This window comes from Daktulosphaira vitifoliae, unplaced genomic scaffold (genome assembly GCF_025091365.1).
Source record: "Daktulosphaira vitifoliae isolate Bord-2020 unplaced genomic scaffold, ASM2509136v1 Scaffold_1, whole genome shotgun sequence".
NCBI lineage: Eukaryota > Metazoa > Arthropoda > Insecta > Hemiptera > Phylloxeridae > Daktulosphaira > Daktulosphaira vitifoliae.
The window spans coordinates 85,600,174-85,624,574 of NW_026099572.1; the positions used below are offsets into that span (position 1 = coordinate 85,600,174).

General features: G+C 24.3%; 3 protein-coding genes across 3 annotated transcripts; 1 reads left to right on the plus strand and 2 right to left on the minus strand.

The window, feature by feature from the left end:
- Positions 1–2,795: 2,795 nt before the first annotated feature.
- Positions 2,796–11,071, minus strand: LOC126894549 (cyclin-A2). Its single transcript, XM_050665637.1, has 7 exons — positions 10,513–11,071; positions 6,621–6,791; positions 6,287–6,556; positions 5,999–6,222; positions 5,589–5,793; positions 5,272–5,522; positions 2,796–3,971 (listed from the first exon to the last, which is right to left on the minus strand). The coding sequence occupies exons 1-7, from the start codon at positions 10,666–10,668 to the stop codon at positions 3,860–3,862; spliced, it is 1,389 nt and encodes a 462-aa protein (XP_050521594.1). The 5' UTR covers positions 10,669–11,071; the 3' UTR covers positions 2,796–3,859.
- A 188-nt stretch (positions 11,072–11,259) lies between these two features.
- Positions 11,260–12,788, plus strand: LOC126894559 (exosome complex component RRP43-like). The gene is made up of 6 exons (XM_050665668.1): positions 11,260–11,420; positions 11,676–11,709; positions 11,783–11,920; positions 11,979–12,273; positions 12,346–12,567; positions 12,672–12,788. The coding sequence occupies exons 1-6, from the start codon at positions 11,404–11,406 to the stop codon at positions 12,767–12,769; spliced, it is 804 nt and encodes a 267-aa protein (XP_050521625.1). The 5' UTR covers positions 11,260–11,403; the 3' UTR covers positions 12,770–12,788.
- Positions 12,789–15,694: 2,906 nt separating this feature from the next.
- LOC126894575 (uncharacterized) lies at positions 15,695–21,622 on the minus strand. Its single transcript, XM_050665700.1, has 7 exons — positions 21,494–21,622; positions 20,411–20,629; positions 19,559–20,026; positions 18,089–18,187; positions 16,675–16,865; positions 16,125–16,422; positions 15,695–16,059 (listed from the first exon to the last, which is right to left on the minus strand). The coding sequence occupies exons 1-7, from the start codon at positions 21,620–21,622 to the stop codon at positions 15,859–15,861; spliced, it is 1,605 nt and encodes a 534-aa protein (XP_050521657.1). The 3' UTR covers positions 15,695–15,858.
- Between the last annotated feature and the right edge of the window lie 2,779 nt (positions 21,623–24,401).

Sequence of the window (24,401 nt, forward strand, 5' to 3'; positions counted from 1 at the left end):
TAGTTTAGCAAGTGAATACGGGGTAGGCCGATCTACAATTTATGATATTAAAAAAAATCATGAGAAGATTAAAAACTTCGTATCAACTACTGACTGTGGGCCAGGCAAGAGACAGACACTCAAGAAAGCAGAACATCCAGAAGTGGAAAAAGCTTTGTACATGTGGTTTTTCCAGGAAAGAAATAGGCACGCTCCAATTTCGAGACCCATGTTGGCCATGAAAGCTAAGTTTTTTTATAAGGAAATTATAAAAAAAGATGATTTTGTGACTAGCAAGGGGTGGTTAGAACGTTTCAAAAGTCGTCATGGCATACGTTAAATGACTATAATAGGAGAGAAACTTTCTTCTTAAATTTCAAAAAAAATATGTCGAATGAAAGATTTATATAAATACTACTTCTCTTAAAAAAATTGTATTGATCCATATATTTTTCAAAAAGTTATAGCATAATAAAGTTAAAAATGTGAAATATAAAATCGTGAATTTTCACACAAAAATAACTTTTGGAATGTTAAATATTTTAAATTTATATAATATTATTTAATTTATTAATTCTCATACTAATTATTTAATGATTTATTATGCAATAGATTGTTGGAGGTTCGAAAGCATAGGATAAATTGTACTTACCTTACGTCCTATGTAATGAAATAATAATTCAAGTAATCCAATGTTGATTTTGGTATTAAATGCGCACTACGTATACGATTTACACGTCATATAATCAATATAATACTTACGAAAATTATTCAAATTTTAGATAAAACAATTTAATTACACAAAATCTATGACTGATTTCACTTGTAAAAGATTCTAAAAATTCTTTATTTTATTAGAAATATAATTTATAATTTGTCCTTATTAATTTTTTACGTTTGTTGAATAATTTTTATTTTTTTTTGAGAGAGTATATTTTATTGAGAGATTGACACTAATATTTCTTAAATTTTCCTCTGGCCTGACCAAAACAAGATTCAAAAATATTTATATCTATAATAGATTTATCAAAGCGTAATTGTGGTGGCCCAATGTGTCCCGACGCTAGAGCCTTGAAAGGATGAGGCACAATAATCACCAAGACAATAATTAAACACTACAAAAATATATTCGTAAGTTTCTTTGCGCTGTCCGCTGGCTCGATGTTCGTTAGAACAAAGACATTAAGCTCAGAGACTAGCTACCCAATATACATAGGCTCACAATTTTAATTAAATATACCTAATTTTAGAATAATATCTAGTTGCAACCTTTACTCTGTCCGCCGGCGCAATGCTCATTAAAGCAAAGACATTAAGCTCAATGACTAGCTACCCAGTAAGAATAGTTCACAATAAATTTTTACTATTAAGTAAAAATTTAAAGTTGGGTTGGATTTACTATTAAAATAAAAGATTTAATGTTTAAAATATTATTTCATATTTCTTTCCACAACAATAAAAATAAAACATTATTATTTATTGAAAAAATTTAATTAAATTAAAAGATTCACCAAAACAAAATTCCCTTTAAATTTCTAAGTCTCATTTAGTTTTAAAGAAAAATATTTAAAATTAATTTAAAAAATCGACTAAGTCCCGGAGATTGAAATCTTGAGTAGAGAGTTGTAGAGTTTGTGACTTTTATAATCACCGAAAGAATTGGTTTAGACGGAGAAAAATGGCTTTTTGTAGTCTAAAGGGGGTAGCCCAACGATCCCTACCGTGATCTCGGAAGCTGTTTTGTATTCTAATTGGTTAATTATAAAGAGAGCCCTGTGTGTAGGCGTTACTTAATAATTTCTACAAGGATATTTTATCGCATAATTAAAGAGTTATTTTGTATTTTGAATAAAAGAACCCTGTTTTGGTGATATTTTATAATCATAATATGTGACATACATGTACAAATGATAACATCATATTATATGTTAATATTTTAAGTAATAATATAATATTACAATATTTTGATATATAAAGTTATTTAAAAAGAAGTGAGCGATGTCTGTTTATTGGTTAATTAACATCTTTAGGTCAATATTATTGACCAGATAAAAAAATGTGAACATTCAGAAATAAAAAAACTTTAAAAAATGGTACCATTCATAATTAAAGTAAATATTCATTTATAATAGTCACAATAATTTTCATCACGCTTCATATTAAAAACCATTATAACTTAGAACTAATTATAAATTTTATAATTAGAAAAAACTTCATTGATACACTACGTTGTGATTTATAAATGATTCAAAGTTTTTAGATTATAACATTATTGAATAGTTATTATAGTAGACTATAAATACTGACAAACACATTTTATATCTGAACATTTTAAATTAAATAAATTAAATACAATGTGTATTTAATATATTTTAAGCAATATAATTTGTGTATATACTCAAACCATAATTTTTACATTATCAAATTTATTTTGAAATTAAGAATATCCCAATTACTTAAATATATAATATAGTTTAATTTGCTTCTTATTGAGGCACGCATAACCTTCATATTTTTTTTTTAATAAACACTTGAAGGTTGAATTTTTTATTTTCTATATGATAATTATTTAAGAGGAATAATTCTAAAGTATATCATTAAAGTACATACACCTATCTCAACTGATTTTTTATTTCTAAAAACTTTAGTGGCTAGATTGATTTTAAAAATTCGTTTTTTTGCTTATACCAAATTAAATTAGGTATTTAGAAAATTAAAAATGTTGATCAAGAGTAAATATAGTTCTTAATTGAACTATATTGTGAAGTTTAGGATTAAAAAATGGATTTTAATGAATTATTTAAACAATCAACAAATTAAACGTATTTGGAAATAATTTTATTTATCAATAATAAAAAAATTGAAATAAAAACAGTTCATAATTGTACATGTTATTGCAAAAAAATTTTGAAAAATACTTATTCAACATAGTTTGTTAATTAACTTTATAAAAACAAAAATACAAATTGATACAAAAATAACAAAGATTGAAAAATCCATCATTTTATAACTCCAATAAATTTTTTTTATCAAGAGTAGCTCAGTGACAAAATATTGTTATGAGTTTTTTTGTCAATGTACTTTTAACACAAAAATAAAAAAATAATTATTGTTTGTTATAAAATCATGTAACTTTTTATTAATTAATTAAAAATAAAACTAAATTCGAAAAAAAAAATTAACTATACAATAAGAACACATAACACATAGACACAATATCTTAGTAGAAATATTTTATTTGCATTTCATATTTTGTATGCAGATAGTTTCATTTAGTAATTTGTACTAATTTTATGATAAAATTGCATAACAAGAAAGGTTAACGATAAAAATTGTTTATTATTTAAAAACATATGTATACATATATATATATATATATATAATTATAATTATAAATCTACAAATCTTTAAAACCCATACTTAAAGCCAAGTATAAGTTATTATAGAAAAGGTAAATAAACTTTTTTTTCATTGTAAATAAAAATAATGTATCCTCAAAAATGCGATTATTGTGGTGAATATCTTTATTATTGATTGAAATTGTTTTTTTTTTATTGATTTTCTTTGTAAATGCATACACACATATATATATTTTTTTAACTCGGAATCATAAAATTTAATTTTTAAAATTAAAAAAAAATGTATAAAAATAAGTAAAAAAATAATTATAATGATAAAAGAATGTAAAAAATTTTTTATATTTACACATGATTTTAAGATACGAAATAAAAACAATCTCCAGTTTTTATGGTTCGTTTTGAACGTAACTTTGTTCTTTTAAACTTAAAAATATATAATTTTAAAAAGTGTCAAAAAAATGTATCGTTCACTACAAAAAATAAAAATAATAAAAAAAAAAAACAAATAAATAACGACAGAATTATAATGCATCTTTTACACCAACCATTTTAAGTCTTTCTGCCATTTCTTTCTGAGAATTTTCTTCGGGTAAACTTAATTCTTTATATTCAATTTCAGAAACACAATGATATCTGTAATAGATAAATAGTTTTAAAACATTTTGTTGATATTGATTTATATATATATACAGGGTGTAAATCTTTCGAATCATAGAAATATATGAGAGAGTATCCTGGTAAAGTAAAAAATAGGACCTCGTTTTTTTTTTTTTTTCAAAATTGGTGNACGAAAAACCCACAAATATTGTGATATTTTTTTAATTTCGCGAGTTTATTTCGTCTTTTATTATTTATTCAAACCGATTATAATTTTTATCATTGAAACTGTTATAAAATTATAAATTTTTTTCTTTTTAGGTCGGGAAAGTAAAACAATCATAATATTGAAATGAATATTTTTAACATTATTACAATAGGATAATTAGAAATAATTATTTTAATGTAATCGGCTCACTACTCTTTTCCGAAATTAATCAATAATGAGAATATGGTACATCACTGAGCTTGTTAATGTTTATTTAAATGTTCGAAAAATACTGTTCACTATTGAATAGTCACTTATTAAGTTGCACATAATATTAGATAACCTTTAAAATATAGCTTCTTTTTTTGTGCAATAAAAATGCATAAATATTACATTATTTGTAGGTTTTTTCGGTTTTTCTTGTTATTTAATCGTTTATACTAAAAATAAACTACATCACAGGACTCCCTGTAAAATTACAATACAAATTGATAGGTTACACTAACGTGAAATTTTTTTCCAACTTTGAACCCAAAGTTCAGGGGAGGGCGCAAAAGTTACAAAAAATCGAGTGACCACTCAATTTGTAGGAGAATTTTGCGGGGAATACTGTTATTTTCAAAATTCCACCAATTTTGGAAAATAAAAAAAAAAACGAGGTCCTATTTTACACTTTACCAGGATACTCGCCCATACATTACTATGGTTCGAAAGATTTACACCCTGTATATATATATATATATATATGTATAATACATATAAATATTTATATATTATAAAAATATATATTTATAATATTGATTTAATTTAAATAAGTTTAATTAAATAGTCCACAATAGTTAAAAATTCTCACTAAGTATATAACTTACAAATTATAAAATTCAATAATTTTCATTAAATATTGTCAAAAAAAAAATATAACTTGATTAATATTTAAATGAGTTAATAACAATAAAAAAAATCAAAATTCCCAAATATACCAGTTTTTATAATAAATATAATGAAAAATCTTTTTAGTCTTTTAAACCATTTACTTAAATCTATATAATAACACAAATTTAATAAAGTACAATACATGATGATTATAGACAAAATTATCTCTATAAATTAATTAAAAAAATTAAATACCTTGTAGACTTGTACTTTAGCCGAATAGCAGTTTGTTGTAAATGTGGAGCATTCTTATAAGTTTGATTTAAGTGTTTAAGAACAGGTATCAAATCATTTAAGGAATAATTAGTTAATTGAGACATTTCTTCTGTCCAAATATCTTCATAATCTAAAATCAATCTAGATAATGCAACAGCTCCACTACCAATCATTGACGGAGTATACAACAAAAAGGGATCTGCCTCTAATAAACTCAATTCACTCAAATACTATAAATAAATAAAATAATTGACAAAGTTTAAAATCACATAAAATAAAAAATGTTCACTATTTACCATTGCAAGGTACATGATCTTCAAGGAAACATTACAGTGAACACAAATATGAGTAACAAAAATGATGATAGTAGGATTTGAGACATCAAATCCTAAAACTTTCAAAATGAGCTGTTCCATTTTTAATACTTGTTTTTTGGTATAAGTATCATCAGTAATATACACAAATTCACTAACATCAGGGGGATAAATTTCTTCATATTTTCTAAACAATTTTAAATAAAAATAAACTGATAACAATCAGTACAACACAATATGCAAATAAATATATACACAACTAAAGCAATACTATAATTATTCATCAAATGTAATTATAAATTTAAATAATAAAGTTTGATATTTTTTTTAAACTTTTTAAATTGTGACTCATTTATGTAATTAAATATTAATTATATATAAAAATGACTTACGATGCAACAAACATTGCTGCTGTGCCTAGTAATTGTAATTTAGCTCTTACTACTGACATTAAACTTAGAAAACGGTCGATAAATGAAACAGCCAAGTACAATGTTTCATTTTGTAATTTGTATTCCTGTGCAACTTCTACAAGCCAATCAATCAAAATAGCTCTCATACTGTAAGTAACATCAGGTTGCCTCCTCATGTAACCAGGCTTTGGGCGATGCAATTTCTAAAAATGAAACAATAAAAAATTTTATTTTTAAATAAGATACCAACAAAAATAAAACTAATACCTCTACATCCCTAAGATATGAGTATAATTCAGTTGTATAGGTATCTACATCACAGCGTAATCGATATGCTGTCAAAGAATTACAAACACTTTGTAGAGACTTATCATGTTCAACAGACATAGGAGAATACACACAACTTGAATCTGCAGATTCATCGATTAGTTTTATACTATTATCAGCACTTTCAACAATTTCATTAACTGGAAGTATGGTTTGGCCAACATCAGAGAGTGGTTTTCTTTCTCTTAATTCTAATCTATGTGTATTGATCTAGTCAAATTAATTAAGATATTATTTCTAATAAAAAATCAAATTGATTTTTAATCATGAATACCTGAACTTCAGTAACTTTACATTCATTTTTAATCTGAAATGGTCTATCAAATGTAGATTTTTTTTCCTGAATTTTCTCAATATTTTCTTTTGTTTCTGTCGGTTCATCTTCATGTATAGAAAAAGGCACAGTTGCTTTAGTTGAAAAACAAAACTTACTTGATCCCTGGGGCTAAAATATAAAATATTTTATAATTTAACAACCTACATAATAGTAACTTTATACAAAGTGATTCTTTTAATGTTATAATTAATGTTTTAATGTTTATTTTTATATCTATTTATTGTTATATATATTTTTTTATTTATCAATTATTATGTAATTTTTTTGTCCATTATAACTTACAGAGACATCAACTTTCATTTTTAATGACAAAATACATATTTAACTAGCTTAAAAATAGAAAATGATGAAATAAAAATTATTGGTCAATAACGACTTTTAGACCTGTATATTAAAAATTATTAACAAATGAATCTATTGAATGGAAGGCTCAGTCTTGCTATTTTTATCACTAAACATTTCTCGGCATCATTCTTCCTCTCCATTAGATATAAAAATGTTAATACCCTACATTTATATATTCAAACAATAACTACTAATAGAAGGGCTTTTAAAATGAAGTTATCAAACAATTTATATAATAACTTCTATTTATATTTGGGAATATAATTTTACAATTCATCATTTAGATTATTAGAGCAGTATTTTAAGCAGACAATTCAAGGTAATCATGTTTATCATGAACCACTAAAATACTCATTAACAAAATTAGCATTTTGAAATATTTAAAGATTTAAACACTTTTAGATAAAAAAAAAATGTTATATATAAAACAAAAAGTATTTCAATAAAACATGAATTTTAATTGAAATTAGATTAAAATAATAATTTAACTTCAATGAAAGTTTTTAATTAGTCTTTGAAACCATTAAGAAATATTGAGTTGAATACCTTAGAATAAAATGAAGTTGTTGCCTATGCTAAAGTTTAATATTATATTGAATTAAAAAGTATTAATATAACATAAAAAATGTTCAATATATTTTATTATTTATTTGATAAAATATTTAAATAAAAAAAAATTAATAAATTAACTATTTTTTTAAACGTTCAGAGAATGTGCTAATAGATATTTAATGACGCAACAATTATGTACCACTTTTTATTAATTTAATGTAAAAGAATTATTCGTAGGTAATATAAAATTTGAAAATTCACGAAAAAAAAAAATTGAATTATACTAATTTTAATAAATATTGTAATATTACAATATATTGAATCATTAAGTTTTAATATTGGTCTAGACTTTTATCTTAATATCGATATTATATTGAAATACCAACATTTTTTCCCAACATTAATAGTCAGTATGAGCAAACATATTTAAATGAATTTGGCAAGTTCATGAATAAGGAAAACAACAAACTAGCAATCAATTTTTTTTTTTTAAAACACACCAGCAATTTTAAAAATAAACAAGACAAAAAACAAAAAACTAGTACAATAAATGTAATTTACTAGTGTCTTAAATGTCAAACGAAGGCCATGAAAGGTATGTTTTATTATTGGGGTATGTAAAACTGAGGAGTTCAAGTAACATTTAGAAAAAAAATTAAATACATTAAAAAATCAAAAACCATTTTTTAAAAGAATATCAATAGATTTTTACAATTGCAAGTTCATCATATTTTAATAAATAAATCAGCGGATTTATTGATAAAATAAAAATAATATTGTTCATTTCTTATAGATGATCTTAATTTAGAAAACTAAATCATAAATATTTACAATATCTATCATTCGTACTTTATAATGATAGAAACTTTATTTTTTCAAATAGCAATATACAAAGTGTTTCTTTTGATGCTAGCCACTCAAATTCTTTAAAAAAAAATTTTATTTAGTTTGTTAATTGCATATGTATTTCCATTTATTTGTTATAAAATTTTAGATTCACCCTTATATCTTATAGGAAGTTTAACTTTATTTTTTTAATGGAAACATACACATTAAACTATCTTATAAAATAGAAAATTATCTTATTAAGAAAATAATTGGTTAATAACAATTTTTGGACCAGTATTTCAGTAGTTATTAATATTTTCATACCTAGGCGGGAGGAAAATATGGGCACAAAATGACTAGTGATAAAAATAGTAGCAACCACTCCTCATCTCCAGTCTTCCTTTAAATTGTTTATAATTATAATAATAATTATTATAGACTAGTAGTGACCATGTAAAAGAAAAAAAAACACTTATATTATTATTATTGTATTGATAAATCTGCAGTTCATTAAATTTTTATGACTTGTATAGTGCTAGATATAAACGGCTCCTTATGTAACTACATTGAACAGTACACATGAATCACTTTAGTTCTTAGTATCTCAATTTTTTCCTTTTAGTAAATAAAATAAGTATTATATCAATTGATTGGGCAATAATTATTATTCTAATAATATGCTTAAGAAAAAAAATCATTTTTAAAATAAGGTTTAATTGGAAATACTTAAATTTTTCATTTTCTAACTTTAGCTGAACCTTTATTATAAAAAAAATTTCTAAAAAAGTAAAAACCTTAACGGAGACACCAATATACAAGTGAGGTCTGAAGAAATATCCCAATTTACCTACCCTAGACCAGTCTAATTTGCATTACAACACTTAAAGGTACAATCAATTTCATAGTCGTCAATAATTATAATTTTTTCCATTTTTTTTATCTACTCCCATCACATATGTAGGTATTTATTTATGGGGAGTTTCTATATACATAAATTTCCTTTACTTTTAAACCCCAAAATTTTAATATAATTTTCTTACCAAAATAAATTAATAAGGAGGTTTTAATACCTAACCTCACTCTTATTTAATCTAAGTATATGATAGATTTAATACATTTTTTAAAATTCCAAACAGTCATAAAAATTCCTAAAATTTTCCTGAACAAAAATAATTTTTAGATTTAAGACAATTATTATTTTGGTAAATGATAACAACACTAAATGAGAAGTAATTGAAATTTTTAGAATTATCTTTTACAATAATTGCATTTCATAAGTATTAAGACAAATGTTTTACCTTAAAAATATTAATACTTAGTATAGTGCAAACATATTTTCATTGATCTTTAAAATATAATTTTTATTAACGCCAACATTAACTTGATATTTAATTTGATCTTTTATTAAAAATTCAATTTAAAATACACTACATAAAATTGTTAAAATATTTAAAATAAAATGTTTATAATTAATAAAAATGATTTAATAAACTTTGTTTTTAATAATTTACATAGAGTAACATGTTGATAATCCATTAAGTTAATTCATTTAAAATTAAAAATATATTTTTACATAGATTTATTCTTATTATAAGTTGATTCGCCATTAATTTTATTATAAATATAATTTGTGATAGTAAATTTTAAAAAAACTTTACTATCACAAAAAAAAAAAACTTCAGTATTTTATTTATGAAATAAAAGTTGAAGTGGTATATTTAGGTATAGGATAAAATAATACTTTTTAAACAGAAATTAAACAATACTTAGAAATATATAAATATTGAGTGTGAAAATTAAAAACTAAATTCAATTTCATAAAAATATATTTAGATATCCATTTCCTATGACTTGAATAATCATTTCTCGATAAAATTGAATAATAGATGTCAAACATAATTTAAGTATAAACCATCTCAGTAAGGAAATCCCACAATGTAATATTACACTGATAAAGAAATATGTATAATATAAAGCCGTTACACAACATACCTAGTAATTTTTAAAAATAACTTTTTATATGAACGAGATATGTTAAATAACTCAGGAAATTACTCGAAAGTCAAGATGATACTAAAAAAAAAAGTGCATGATTAAAATATACCTTAGATTTTGGTACTTGTTTATTGAAATTATTTTGTTGTCTAGAATTAAGCACCCCTAAAACTGATCTTTTCAGGTGTTGTTCTCTTGGTGCATTTTCTTTATTGCGCATAACATTATTCACATTTTCTTGGTCTCTGAATACTGTGAAATCCATTATTTCTAATTTAGGAACACAATATTATTAATATCTTCTCTTGAGAAATTCAAATGGAATATTTGTCTTGTAATCTCGTTTTAAATAAATAATTATCATAAATACTCAAAAATGTGGTTTCGAGAATTATAATCGTCGTTTACAAATAAAATACGTATTTTTAGAAACAAAAAAAAAACACTGATAAAACATTAATATACTAATTTTGCAATTAACTAAGATATCAAAATGACTGTAATATTATAAAACAAATAAATATATGAAATTTAATTATTGTGTTTAACGTTTTGCTCGTGATGTTACATTACCGTTACCATAATCGCACAACCCGACATTACACCGAAGAGAACGCACTCAAACAAACTTTTTCACCGGACGCTGTTCAACGTGTAACGGTTATTTTTTAAATGTCAGGTGCCTCTATACCCAATAGAAAAATCATATGGCTACTGTAGTGTAGCCAAATAAAGAATTTTTGATACAATATTATAAGTGTTTAAACTGTAATTTAAGTGATAACTTAGATAAACTACTATCGGCATTCTAGGTTTATAGATTATAGAATTATAATCCATGAACCTTAAGCAACATGTTCTAAAATATGATAAGAGATAATTTTTAATCATCTAAGTACCCCAACATTTAACTATTTCGAATCTTTATTTAAAAACAATCAAGTTGTTTAATCTTTATTATAACCAATCAATATAACTTCTAGCTTCAACCATTTTAATTATGAATTCTATTAAAAAGTAATTGATATTCAATTAATTGAATTATTTTCATAATTTTAAAATTAATTTTTATTATTGACAGAGTAATAATTTACTTTAAAAAATTCATGATTTGAATCAATATTTATTAACAAAACTTAATATTAATTGATATATTTTTTTTTATTAATGATTTTATTATAAATATTTAACGATTAAAAAATATAAGTCTATTCACACTTAATTTATAGATTTTTTTAATGGACCTACATTAATAAAACTGTTTTTTTACAGAAACATCCACAATACTTATGTGAAGGAATACCTGGTATTTTATAAATTTTAATGAACAGAATTAAATTGTATTAAAGTTACTTAAGTATTTTTTTTTAATTTTTAAGGCAAATAATAAAAGAAGCGATGGTAGAAAATTAACTGATTTTCGTGATACAGCAATAAATCTAAAGCCAATAACTATTTCAGATGGATCATCAGTTGTAAAAATTGGAAATACATCTGTCATCTGCGGAGTTAGATTGGTATTTTATGAATATTTTAAAAAAGAAGTGTTTAAATTTTAACATTTTTTTGTTTTAGGAACTTGGAACTCCTAAACCTGAAACTCCAAATACTGGCTATCTTTTAGTCAATGTTGAATTACCAAGCCTATGTTATAAAAAATTTCGACCTGGAATACCATGTGATGAAGCAATGGAAACCACAAGTTTTTTAAATGAAATATGTAATAACTGTAATCTTGTAGATCTAAAGCAATTATGCATTTGTATTGACAAATTAGTATGGGTAATATCATTTGACATATATTGTTTAAACTATGATGGTTCAATTGTAGACACATGCCTAACTGCTTTACTTTCCTCCATAAATACTAGTAACTAATATTTAAATTAATATAAATTGTATTAATAAACAAAAACTAACAATTATACTGGAAAATTTTCAGTTAAAATACCAGAAGTAAAATATGACAAAGAAACAGAAGAAATAAATGTAATTACAAATTATAAAGCATTACATGTTAATAGTATGCCTGTTGCAAGTACATTTGCTATATTTAGTGAGAAATATATAGTAGCTGATCCAACAGAAGAAGAAGAACAGTTATGCCTTAGTAAAATAACTATTGTTACAAATGGTAGTCGTTTGTACTCTTTACATAAACCAGGTAATAAGTAGCTCTATACTTTTCAGTTATAGTTAATTTTTAGTAAAGATAGGTAAGGTTAAATTTAAAAGTATAATACTTAAATGTATATTTTTATATTATAGGTGGCGATTTTATAAAAGATAATCAAATTCAATATTGTCTTGTTCGTGCAAAACGCAGAGCTCTCGAAATGCATAAAATACTACTTGATGCTGAATAAAATAATATTTTTTATTTAACCACTGTATGTGTAATTTTTACCAGTATGAAAACATAAATGTTAAATTTTGTTCCATCAAAAATTGTACAATTTTTCATTTGTTGTGTTTTTAATATGAAAAAGTTAAAAAGAAAATAAGTCTTTATTAAGAAACAATATAATTTTTAATAATGCGTGTGCCAGTGATTGCACTCGCAATTAGTGGACAATCCCCCACTACTAATTTATATAATATTTATCAATACTTAACACCTCTTTTCTTATGAAATTATAATACATTTATATTTTAAATAATTACTAACATATAAATCTTCTCCTTCTTTTTCGTCACAATCCCAACTACTGGGTATAAGCCACTAACATATAAATAAATATTGAAATTTAATGAGGAAGTAAGATTTTGCTTACAGTTTACCTTTCATAACCAGATAAAATATTTATTCATATAGACAGAGATGTTTACATAGTGTAAAATTAGTTATTTGTAGTCTGATGGAAAGATATGTTGAATAGGTTTTTTAATTCTGTGTGGTCATTGTTGTCTACTTCAGTATTTTGACAAACAGGAGATAACTGTTTTGTTTAATCTAATGTAACTTTGTATATATTGTAATAAACAAAAATAAGGTAAAGAATATAATATGTATTAAATATAAAAGTGGGTAAAGATGAAGGAGTATCTTTGTGTCGAACTATGTTGAGTTATCAAATAATGAAATATCCCTACCTCAATTATTCTTATTCTTGTTAATTACATTTATTTTTAAGAAGTAAATCATGCAAATAAATATTAGCACTTACCTTTATTTCCTTTCGTAGTTGACTGAGTTAATCTTATAGTGATTTCTCGCTTCAGTGTTAACAATCGTTTATAGGGTCTTGCGTTTATTTCGATTAATTAGCCTTTGTGTGTTGGATTTAAAAACGATTCTCTACAATGGGACCTGCGTCTATTATGATATGTTATTTTTAAACTTTTTTTATAATGTACTATGTTTCTACTAATAATATTTTTGATGAATTCTCTATAGTCGATATCGATATTCTTAAAATTTACTCTGAACTTGTCAAAATACAATTATAAGAACTATATTCAAAATATAATTAACAAGACTGCGGTGGCTCAGCGTAAAGTCTTGACTGACGCGGACACAGTTAACCTCGTTAATATATATTAAATATTATTTCAATACACATTTTATTATCCTTTACGTCAACTGCCTACACATTACCAAAAGGTAATTGGTATTGTTCTTTATGGCTGGCGGATACACACTCAGAGAATATTTCCAAGATGTAGTTTCCTACCTTACGAACTATATATTTTATAATGAACTCTACCCGGGCTAATAGTTCTAGAACTGGCTTATCGACAAATATAGCGCACTTCAAAAATATTATTTTTATAATTTTAGTACTACTCTTTACCTCAACTGCCTGCACGTTACCGGAAAGTAATTGGCATAGTCCTTTATGGCTAGGGAGTCACAGGCAAAAGTATTACTACTAAGACTAATTAATTCTAATCACAAATTACGCTTCTTCACTTTGTTCGGTACATTTAAAGCTGTTTATAAGTTAAGGGCACAATAATATTCAAAATTTATATAAAATACAAAATACATTTATTTCTTGTAAGGATATTAGGAAATAGTAAAAATATATAAAACTTATATCTGGTTAAAATATTTATAAATCGTCTAAAACAATGTTCACAATATAGAATGATATGAGAAAAAAAACTAAGTCGTCGAGGCAAAATATTTACATATACTGACGTAGATTCCATGTAAGAGAATAATGATCATCAGCAATAGCTCAGAAACGAGACGTAGAGAAGAAGCAACATGAGCTGCCAAAGAGAGTTTTTTATGAAAAAAATAGCTTTTTATATACCGGATAAAGTAAGCCAGCTATTGAATTTCCTGAGATGTTGGATAATTATTTGTGATTGGTTAATTGTGATAGAAATTCTGATGTGGGCGCAGTTAATGAATTGTAGGGGACTGGTTTGAAACATGTGTTAATAAATGGTTATTTTGTTTACCCTAAAAGGGAAACATTCCTTAGATGATTTTTCCTTTATTCATATATATGTGATATTTAGTACATGTTTAAATAATTATACTACACTATTGTTACTATACTATTTCGGTAGATTTGGCCAAGCGTTTGTACATTTATAACGAACCATATTTTCGATGTCCTTGTCAATTTTTGGCAAAAATATTATCGTAACAAGCTTTTCATAGTAGTCATACCTATGTGAAACCAGTGTAGTTCAGATAGGATGTTTTTGTGGAATTATCACACGATAGCACCACAATTAGCACCCTTGTTCCAAAAATATTTCATTTTTACAAGTGACATACGGTTTTACTCATTAAGTGTAAATTGTCACTCCATTCACCTGTTTTTGTCGCGTGTAGGACTCGACGTAATTTGATCTCTATTTTTTTCGATTTTAATTTGAGATCAGTCTAATCTTAACGTTCGTATTTTGTGGTTTATTACAAAAAAAATGTCACATTAAATCAAAAGTAGATGACCTCCCCTAAAGATAGCCCTACGATTAAGTAGAATATTATTATAGTTATAAATAGATTAGCTTGTAATTACGAAACTATAAAAATCTAGATTTATAGTGAGATTAAAGTAATAGAATTTTGTGAAATATTTAGATATCAATAAAAATTAACGTCAGTAGTTTTTATTGAATAGTGTATACTACTGTAGTATATATTTATTAACGTTAGACTGCTGTTATCGAAAAAGGTAAAAGCAATGCATCATAATCAACACAAAAATACCTTATTAAATGAGAAAAGAAATATTTAATATAATGTATTAAATTTGTTTATATGAGTAAAACGAAATATTATATTTTACCCAATTTTACTTAATCATTGTAAAAAATCACTAGAAACTCTAAATTTGAATTGAAAAATTATATCAAAATAATTATAAAAAGTTACATAACATATAACAAAAATCATTCGTTTGCTTTGAAAATAAATAATAGTTTTAGTAAGTTTAAAAAAATATTTTTTTATAAGCTTTAATTGACATTAATATTTTTAAGTTAAAAACTATTTTCTATTTAAAAGCTCGCAAATAGTGTGCTCTCGAACAGTGATATCACGTTTTTCATTATTTATTTCTTTATTTAATTTTTCCATCTGTTCTTCATATTCATTTATCATTGAATTTTGAATTTGTTCTTTTTTTCCAATTTCAATCCTTAATATTGGTATTTGTTCAGCTATTTCAATATTCTTCTTAATCATTGTCTTCCGAAAAAATGTATAAAAATTATTTTTACTAACGCTTCAAGTAAATATTTTACATGACATACCTTTAATTTTTTTTGGGCCATTTCCATTTCATTATAAATTACTAAAAAAAAGGTTTTTGTCGTTTCATCTATTGAGCTATCAACTGCATGTAACTTATTTTTATAAAATCTTTCATTTACATATTCGTTAATTATTTGATGAACTAATAACCATTCCCTTTTTGCATTTTTATATTTATACAATTTAGATAATATTGCTTTTTCTAAATCTTCAAACATGTCATCTAATATCTTACAATATTTTTCAATAACATTTTTTATTATTAGTTGTTTCTGACGTATCAATACTGATAAATATCTGAATAAATCAAATAATAGTGAAAAATCAATATTTTAATAACTATTTTAGTTCGAATAAACCAATAATAATTTAAAACCAAAACGATAAAAATTTACATTTTTTTTTATTCTTGATATAGGTAAATTATTTTTGTTTTAAAAGTGAAAAGAGTAATTAAATTTGGTATTTCAAGCATTATAGTAGGTTTTTCCTAATAGAAGTTCAGACACATCAAATGTAGTATATCTGTAAAGTATTTTATATGCTTACAATGAATGAACTTCTTTTGGATAATTCTTTACAAGAATATCCATATACTTGGTACCAGGTCGTTGTTCAGACATTTCGTTCCAAATAGCGTTAGAAACTAAATCATAACAACATTTTTTAGGAAGTTGAATAATACGAGAAAGATTTGACGACTTAATTGCACATTCCAAAGTTTCTGAACGATTTTCAATCTAAAATAAAATAAGTAACCTTTAATTGCTAATAAAAACGAATAGTTGAATTAAAGCGTTCATTAAGTATTATTAGAAACAAAAATTGTTTTAGAAACCAACTAATCCCTATCATTAACCCTAAGCATATTTGAATTTTTAAATAATGTACATTTTTTTACTAAATTTTATTTGCACCTAAAATATCTAAAAGAAAGTCCGAGTCCAACCTCTAAGAGAGTCCGAGTCTAACCTCTAAGAAAGTCCGAGTCCAACCTCTACTTTGTCTGTAGTAAATTATTCTCAATTAATAATATAGGTGATATACTATCATAGACACAATTTTAACAAAATATTTGGGAAATATAATTTAATTTCTCACCACCTTAAAAATATTCCTTTATAAAAATACATGCTACTTTCATAATTTTTGGGGAGCTCAGTCCTCTCTACAGGCCCGGATTGAGGGGGCAAGAAATATCAAACACCCCCAAGTACATCTCATCATTTTACTAGCCTCTCATCTAGTATAGGCAACATATAGTATTTTTTGTTCAGAACAGTTTTTATGATAGCGATATTATTTATAGATAGCCCATCTCAAGATACCGTCACGTGGCTCATATAGGTCTTAATCCAGCCTTGCCTTTCTAGACCTCAAGTTGTGCCTATACATAAAATACTCCAGTACCTGTGGTCTCACGTTCAAGTAATGACTCAATAAAAAAAAATTAATTCAAATTAAATCATTCCTTATTAAACTCACTATTATCACAAGTGTAATTTAAAGATTAGAAAATTTAATATAATATCGTAATAACAAGTATAGTGCGAATAATTTTTTTTTTTTGGTGGGAACTTTACAGTTCATNATAACAAGTATAGTGCGAATAATTTTTTTTTTTTGGGGGGAACTTTACAGTTCATTTAAGAAACTATTAGGATACCAGTATTTCCAATTTTAACATGTAACAACTATTATTGTTTATTATTATTATTCTTACTTCTTTGAAATAAAAAATATATTAAAATATTAATTTAGAACTAAATAAATAATATTTAACTCAAAAAGCTTTGAAGAAGGAATTACTAAATATATGTAATTCAAGAACAATATTACCAACATCAGTGCTAAACACATACCGTATGTTTAAACAATGTTAAATTTTTTTTTTGTTTTAAACTGATATTTAAAATTTTAAATAATATTAGCCACATGTGATCAATTCTTCTTATATTCTTACTTTGTTGATAACATTTTTTAGTTGTGTTTTCAATAATGAGAGTAAGTTGACTCTATTAAACACTCGTGGATCATCTATTCTTATATTTTTTAAGTCATCCTAAAACAAAATAATCCATAAAAATTTTAATTACATGATTATGATGTTTATTAGGTCGATTAATATCTCATTTTGGTATAGAATCTATAAAAGTAAAAGTTACTTATAACCGTCACTGACGTTTATACATATTCCTATCAGTTTGATTGATAAATAAGTATTTTATTTCGATTTATGCAGGCTTTTGGATAGAACTACGGTTATAAATACATATAAATTTGAGTTATATTTATAATCTATAATATCAAGAGTTATCCGATATTTTTGAAATTTAGAACATTTTTTGTAAAAAAATAATGCAAAAAGCAAATAAATGTGTTCATTTAAATAAATACTTATCAGTACAACTTGATATTTTATAACTGTTAGTATTTTTTTTATACTTAAGTAAAATACTTATCGAATACTTTAAGGAAATAGCCCAACCAAAAAAGTAATAGGAGGTTGTAAAATTATTCTGCTCAAGAACGTAGTTTTTAAAAAAAATTATATATATATAAAAACAAATAGTTCTGATACACTACTTTTGTAATACTAAAATGTTAATACTTATTTTAAACCAACCTACTGAAAATACCTACTGTGTGCAAATGTAGTGAGAAATGAAATGCAAGGTTTTTTTTTCTCACACTAAGCGCAGTTTTTGTACAATATTGCAGTGCGCTATATAATCCCCTTAGAAGGTAAAATACAATGAGACAGGATTTCACAACCCTCCTTACTAAACACAAAGCAACACGTTATGACTCTAGATAAATTGTAATAGTCTATATAAAAAAAAATACTAAGGCACCGTGTTTTACCCCACAAACAGTTCTTAACCAATAGTAAAATACAAAATGTTTTAGGTACACATATTATTTAAAATATCATACTCTACAAATTCACCCTCATCCCTAACCTAACAATACCTATCAGTGTCAATGACCTTTTCGTTTAATTCAAATAATTAAAATATTGTACTTATGCACTAATATAAATACATGATTCTCGAACATGATTATTTATAATACTCATCATATTATAAATAGATCTAGATACTACTGTCATGTTAAAAAGTTAAATTATTCCAAGACTAAAATGTTAATTTTAATTTATAGGAATTTTAAAATTGTTCAACTTTAAAATCATACATTTAGGACAGTTGAGAATTAATAATGTTAAAACTTGTGTTTTTGTACATTTATTTAAACCCAACCAAGCCGACACTGTATCTAATAATATGCTTTTGCATTCTCAAAAATTGTCAGAAAACTTTTTATTTAACCCAACCAACTCTTTTAACTGCCTATTAGAATTTCAATCATTAATATGACCCATGTTAATGATTAAAATAAAATGGTAACAAATGATAAAAACAATATTCCTTACTACTAAATAGTTCAGCAATTGATCAACTACAGGATTCGGACATAAGATTTCATTATGTATGTCTTGTGTAACCATTTCCTGTGCAATGGCTTCATACATTTTTCTGTAAAATTCTATAGAATTTTCACGAGAATCTGGTGGTCTCCGATTTTTCAGAACATCGAGCCAACTCATTTCAAAATCTATTTGTGAGTAATTTGTTTGCCAATTATTTTGCTTAGCTTGATGAACAGTTAATAATTTTGGGGAGGGTTCAGGTGTTATAATCGGCTGGCCGTTGGCGTTTAACCATTGTGCAACCCCATCACCGACTGTAACTGCAACGTAGCCAAACACACCTGAACCATCTGGTAAACATTTGATTGCTGTATAAGTGCGTTCCTCGTTACATATCGAATGTCCTAAAAATTCATCCAAAACCAATTCTTGATTTAAAATTTCGCAATCTGAATTATTTGTAGGTAATGACTACAAAATAAAAAAATCATCATAATTCAAGGTTCAGAATTTTTTTTAAAATAACGTTACAAGACAAAATGATGAAAAATGAAAGCTAAATTAATTTTCTTGTTTGAAATTAATTTGTTTGAAATTAAAATTTTTAATATTCTCGAAATTAAGACACATGATAACATAGGCGTAGAGTATACAATTATTTTTTATGGATTTTTAAAACCTAGTTTAAAAGAATTTAGTAATTATTTTATGTGATAAGATTTAAGTCATATTATATTTATTTAAAAAATATAATATATTAAACAAAAAGAATAACTTAAAAAGCGCACGTCTGGTTTTAATATTATACGAACCAATTAATAATTAATTGTATCAAATAACTTTAATAATACTTACCTCAGTTTCATTTAATGACTCATGAATCTGTTTTCCTTCTAATAAAAAAATTAATTTTTTCCTAAGTTCATTATATGCATGTTTTGTCGGTCTCTCATTAAATGGATGTCTCAATTTATTTTGGTCTATATCAAACAACAACTGAGACAAGGCCATGTTTCGGATCCTTGCCTTAGCTATATTTAAGCGAGGCTCTTTTAATATCATTAGAAGCCATTCCTAGTTATATTAAATTCGGTATATTAATCGATATTATTTATATGGTTTAATAATATTACTTAATTATAAGGCATTTGCTATTATGAAATAGATTTTAAGATTATAGCCTCTATAGAAATGTTTTTAAGCTTAGCAAATATACACCATACACGAAAACTTTAATGGGCTTAATAATTTGGAAAAAATGTTGTACGCCAAAGTGCAAGTACTATAATTTAATACTTTTAGGTTTATATCTTCTATATTTATGAAAAGGACGGTAAAATAGTGAAATTAAAATTATACAATACAGTATATATCTGAATTATATTAACAGATATACAAAATTCCATACTTACAATTAATGATCCCTATCGCTAGTTATTTTTCCTTCTTAAAATAAAGTGACATACCCAACCAAAAAAATAACTTGAGCTTAAAAAATAACAAAAATTTTAGTGACAAAATATTTTTTCAAACTTCCCGTTGTTGACTAATGGGCGATATTAAATCGGCACATAACTTCACGGATTTTATTTCCGCAGCGGTAAACGCTCATTTATTATAGGGCTCTAGTGTTAACTTGTTATAACTCTTAAAAAACTAAGTATGTTTTATTTCATCTAAGCAGTTCAAAAATATATATTTTATCTATTTTTTCATATAAAGTTCAATGAACAGCGATTGTTATTAGTTGTAAAAATAATTAACTCAATTATTATTATTATATAACTGTTTATTGATGTTATTACGATAGTCATATAAGATTATAATCTTTCTTAGTTTCTGTATTAAATAAATATAAAAATGTAATTATTTACAGCATTAATTTATTAGATTTTATATTTTTTAGAAAAATATTTAAAGTCAAACATATATACCTACATTTATAATTTTTTTTTCGTCAGACTCCTCAATGTCATTAATTGATTCTTCTATATGAGTTATATAAAGTAAAAAATCTTGAGATAAAATATTTGCTCTACTTATATGATCACCTGTAATAAAAGACATTTAGAAAAATTTTAAACCGAAATTTTTTAAATATTTTAACTTATATGGATTTTATACTATTTACAGACATTTAAAAAACACAATTTGTTATGGTTACGTATATACAGTGAATAGCCAACACTCCATTTTTTTAATTAAATTTTAACTCGTAAATAATTACACGATTTTTCAAAAGTACTATCATTATACCACAAATATATTTTCGATGGGAGGAAGCTAAAGTAAGTTGGTTAATGAGATTTATTACATGCTTATTCCAATTCATTCATTTTACTAATGTAATACTAATTTTATGTTCAGATGGTCCCACGAAATTTATACGAGTGTAATTATATTTTAATACTCAACAAAAATAATTTAAAATAAAAGTTGTCATTTTATAGTATATTAAAATGAATAAAATTTTGACCAGCCTATAATTTCACAAAGCCTCTTCTCGCACTATACTCTCCCACCACTCGTATTTATTACACTTTAAATAAAAATTGCCTAAACAAATCTCTTTTCAAAAACATTTTAATAATAATAAATTATAAAAAATTAAAAATATTTCCTCTAAAAGGTCTTTTAAAATTATAAAAAAAAGATACATTAATTATATAAAATATTTCAGTAAAACTTTATTGACCGTAGCTGTTAGTATCAGGATCAAAAACATGATTAACAGAACTTTTGCTTTAAAGGTTGTTCATTTCAATTTCGAAATTAAACATAAACAATTCTAAGATATAATTTCATAATCTAAAGTGTTCATATTATAAATAAAATAATCAATTAATCGCAAAATAATTTACCTTAAATCGTATATAACAAGGAAGTAAGAATCCGTATTGTATCTGATAATATGATGGATAACAGAAAGAAACCGTTAAAAACGAGTATTTTTGTATTTAAAATAATGACATATTTAATACTATATAAATATTTATATGTCCTTTTTACCAAATAAAAATTAATTTTCAACATACTAAAAATGAATTTTTATTCATGTAAATATAACGTATACTGAAAATATTGTTCTTCATTATTTTGAATGCCCAAATTGTCGACATCAATTTCTTCTATTTTATCATCTACTTCTACTGAATTATTCACAAGCAACTGATTAGAAATTTCATTATTTTCATCACAAAGTACATGACTTTATCTAAGATATCACAAGTGTATAACCCTTCTAGTCTTTTCAGTGTTAAAAGACGAGTAGTTATTAATAAATCCTCTTTGATCCATGTGACTGTTATTCCAATGTACGATCTAACAAAATATTATATTACTATCTATAAAATATTTTGATTAAGTACCTACATAAATAAAAATAAATCTATTATTTACTTTTAAAAATCGACCAACTATCTGCAATCGTATAATATGATCACATTTAAACATCTCAGATTTTATTTTGAAGGATAATTTATGAAAGTCATTCTCAATACTTTTCATTAAAGTAGGCCGAGATACAAGTTTTCTGTTGGGGAATACCTCGTTCAATTATTTCCTTTAAAACAGGATTTTCAATTTTTCTAAATGGTAAATTAACACTTATAATAAATTGTTGCAGTAGTTGATCTAGAGTATCTGAAATAAAATTATATAACATTGATAAAAAAGGATAATAAATTTTACAAAAACGTATTTTAGCTAATATAAATTGACAAATAACTTATTAATTTTATGTATTATGAAGTTACAATTATGGAATTTTTTCAACTAGAGCCCTTAAACATTAAATATATGAATTCATAAACACGTAAACTCTGTATTATATAATTAATTTCGTTTAAACCCCAACTTGATAAATGTAACTAAAATAAAAAAATTCTATACATATTTTTACTTTGATTAGTAAAATTTTTATTGCTCAAAAAATCCTCCAAAACTGGCTTTATATATTTTTTGAATATAACCTTGCTATAGTGATATATATTGAATTCAAATTTTAAACTGGTCACATAACTATTCTATGTTGTATGATATTTTTGTGCAAACTATCTAATCATATAGATGAATTATTGAATTCAAAGATTTATTTTATAAATAATAAATATTAGTTAATAACTTTTAAATAAAATTACCATATATTATAAATATATGTTAATGATTCAATATTCAATCATCATCATCATTTAATAAAGAAAATGCCTTGAAGCCATTCCTTTCTGTTAGACGCAAAATTTTACAGTTGAACAAAAGACACACAGTTAATAAGTTCCAGGATATACAGAGTGATTTTTTTATCATAACCCACTCAATTACTTACAGAGTGATAATAATTTAAACATTTTTTTTTTTTGGTTATCTTTAGTTACACATTATACTTGAATTATTAACTATTTAAAACTTTTTATGTTCATCCCTTATGCCTTGTAAGGATGTCAAGTTTGTTTTTTTAAATGGGAACACATATTTTGAATATAATAAAATTATATTGGATTTTTAATTTAATAGTAAATGTCATTTGAATTTTTAGTATAACTTTATTTATTTATTAGATATAAACATTTAAAGTTTCAAATTTTTGAGTTAATATACGTGTATAATACACAAGGGATTACAAATACAGGTAGCTAATTTATTTTTTATGACATCGATATTAGCAGGCACACAGCATTGTTATTATCAATGGTAGTAAGGTACATTGTTGTGAGTTTATAAATACACTAACTAACAATACAAAAATTATATTTATTGATAGTCATAATTGATAATAAACAATCCGTGACTGTGACAGCAATGTCATAAAAAACCAATTAGCTACCTATATATGTTATCCCTTGTGTAT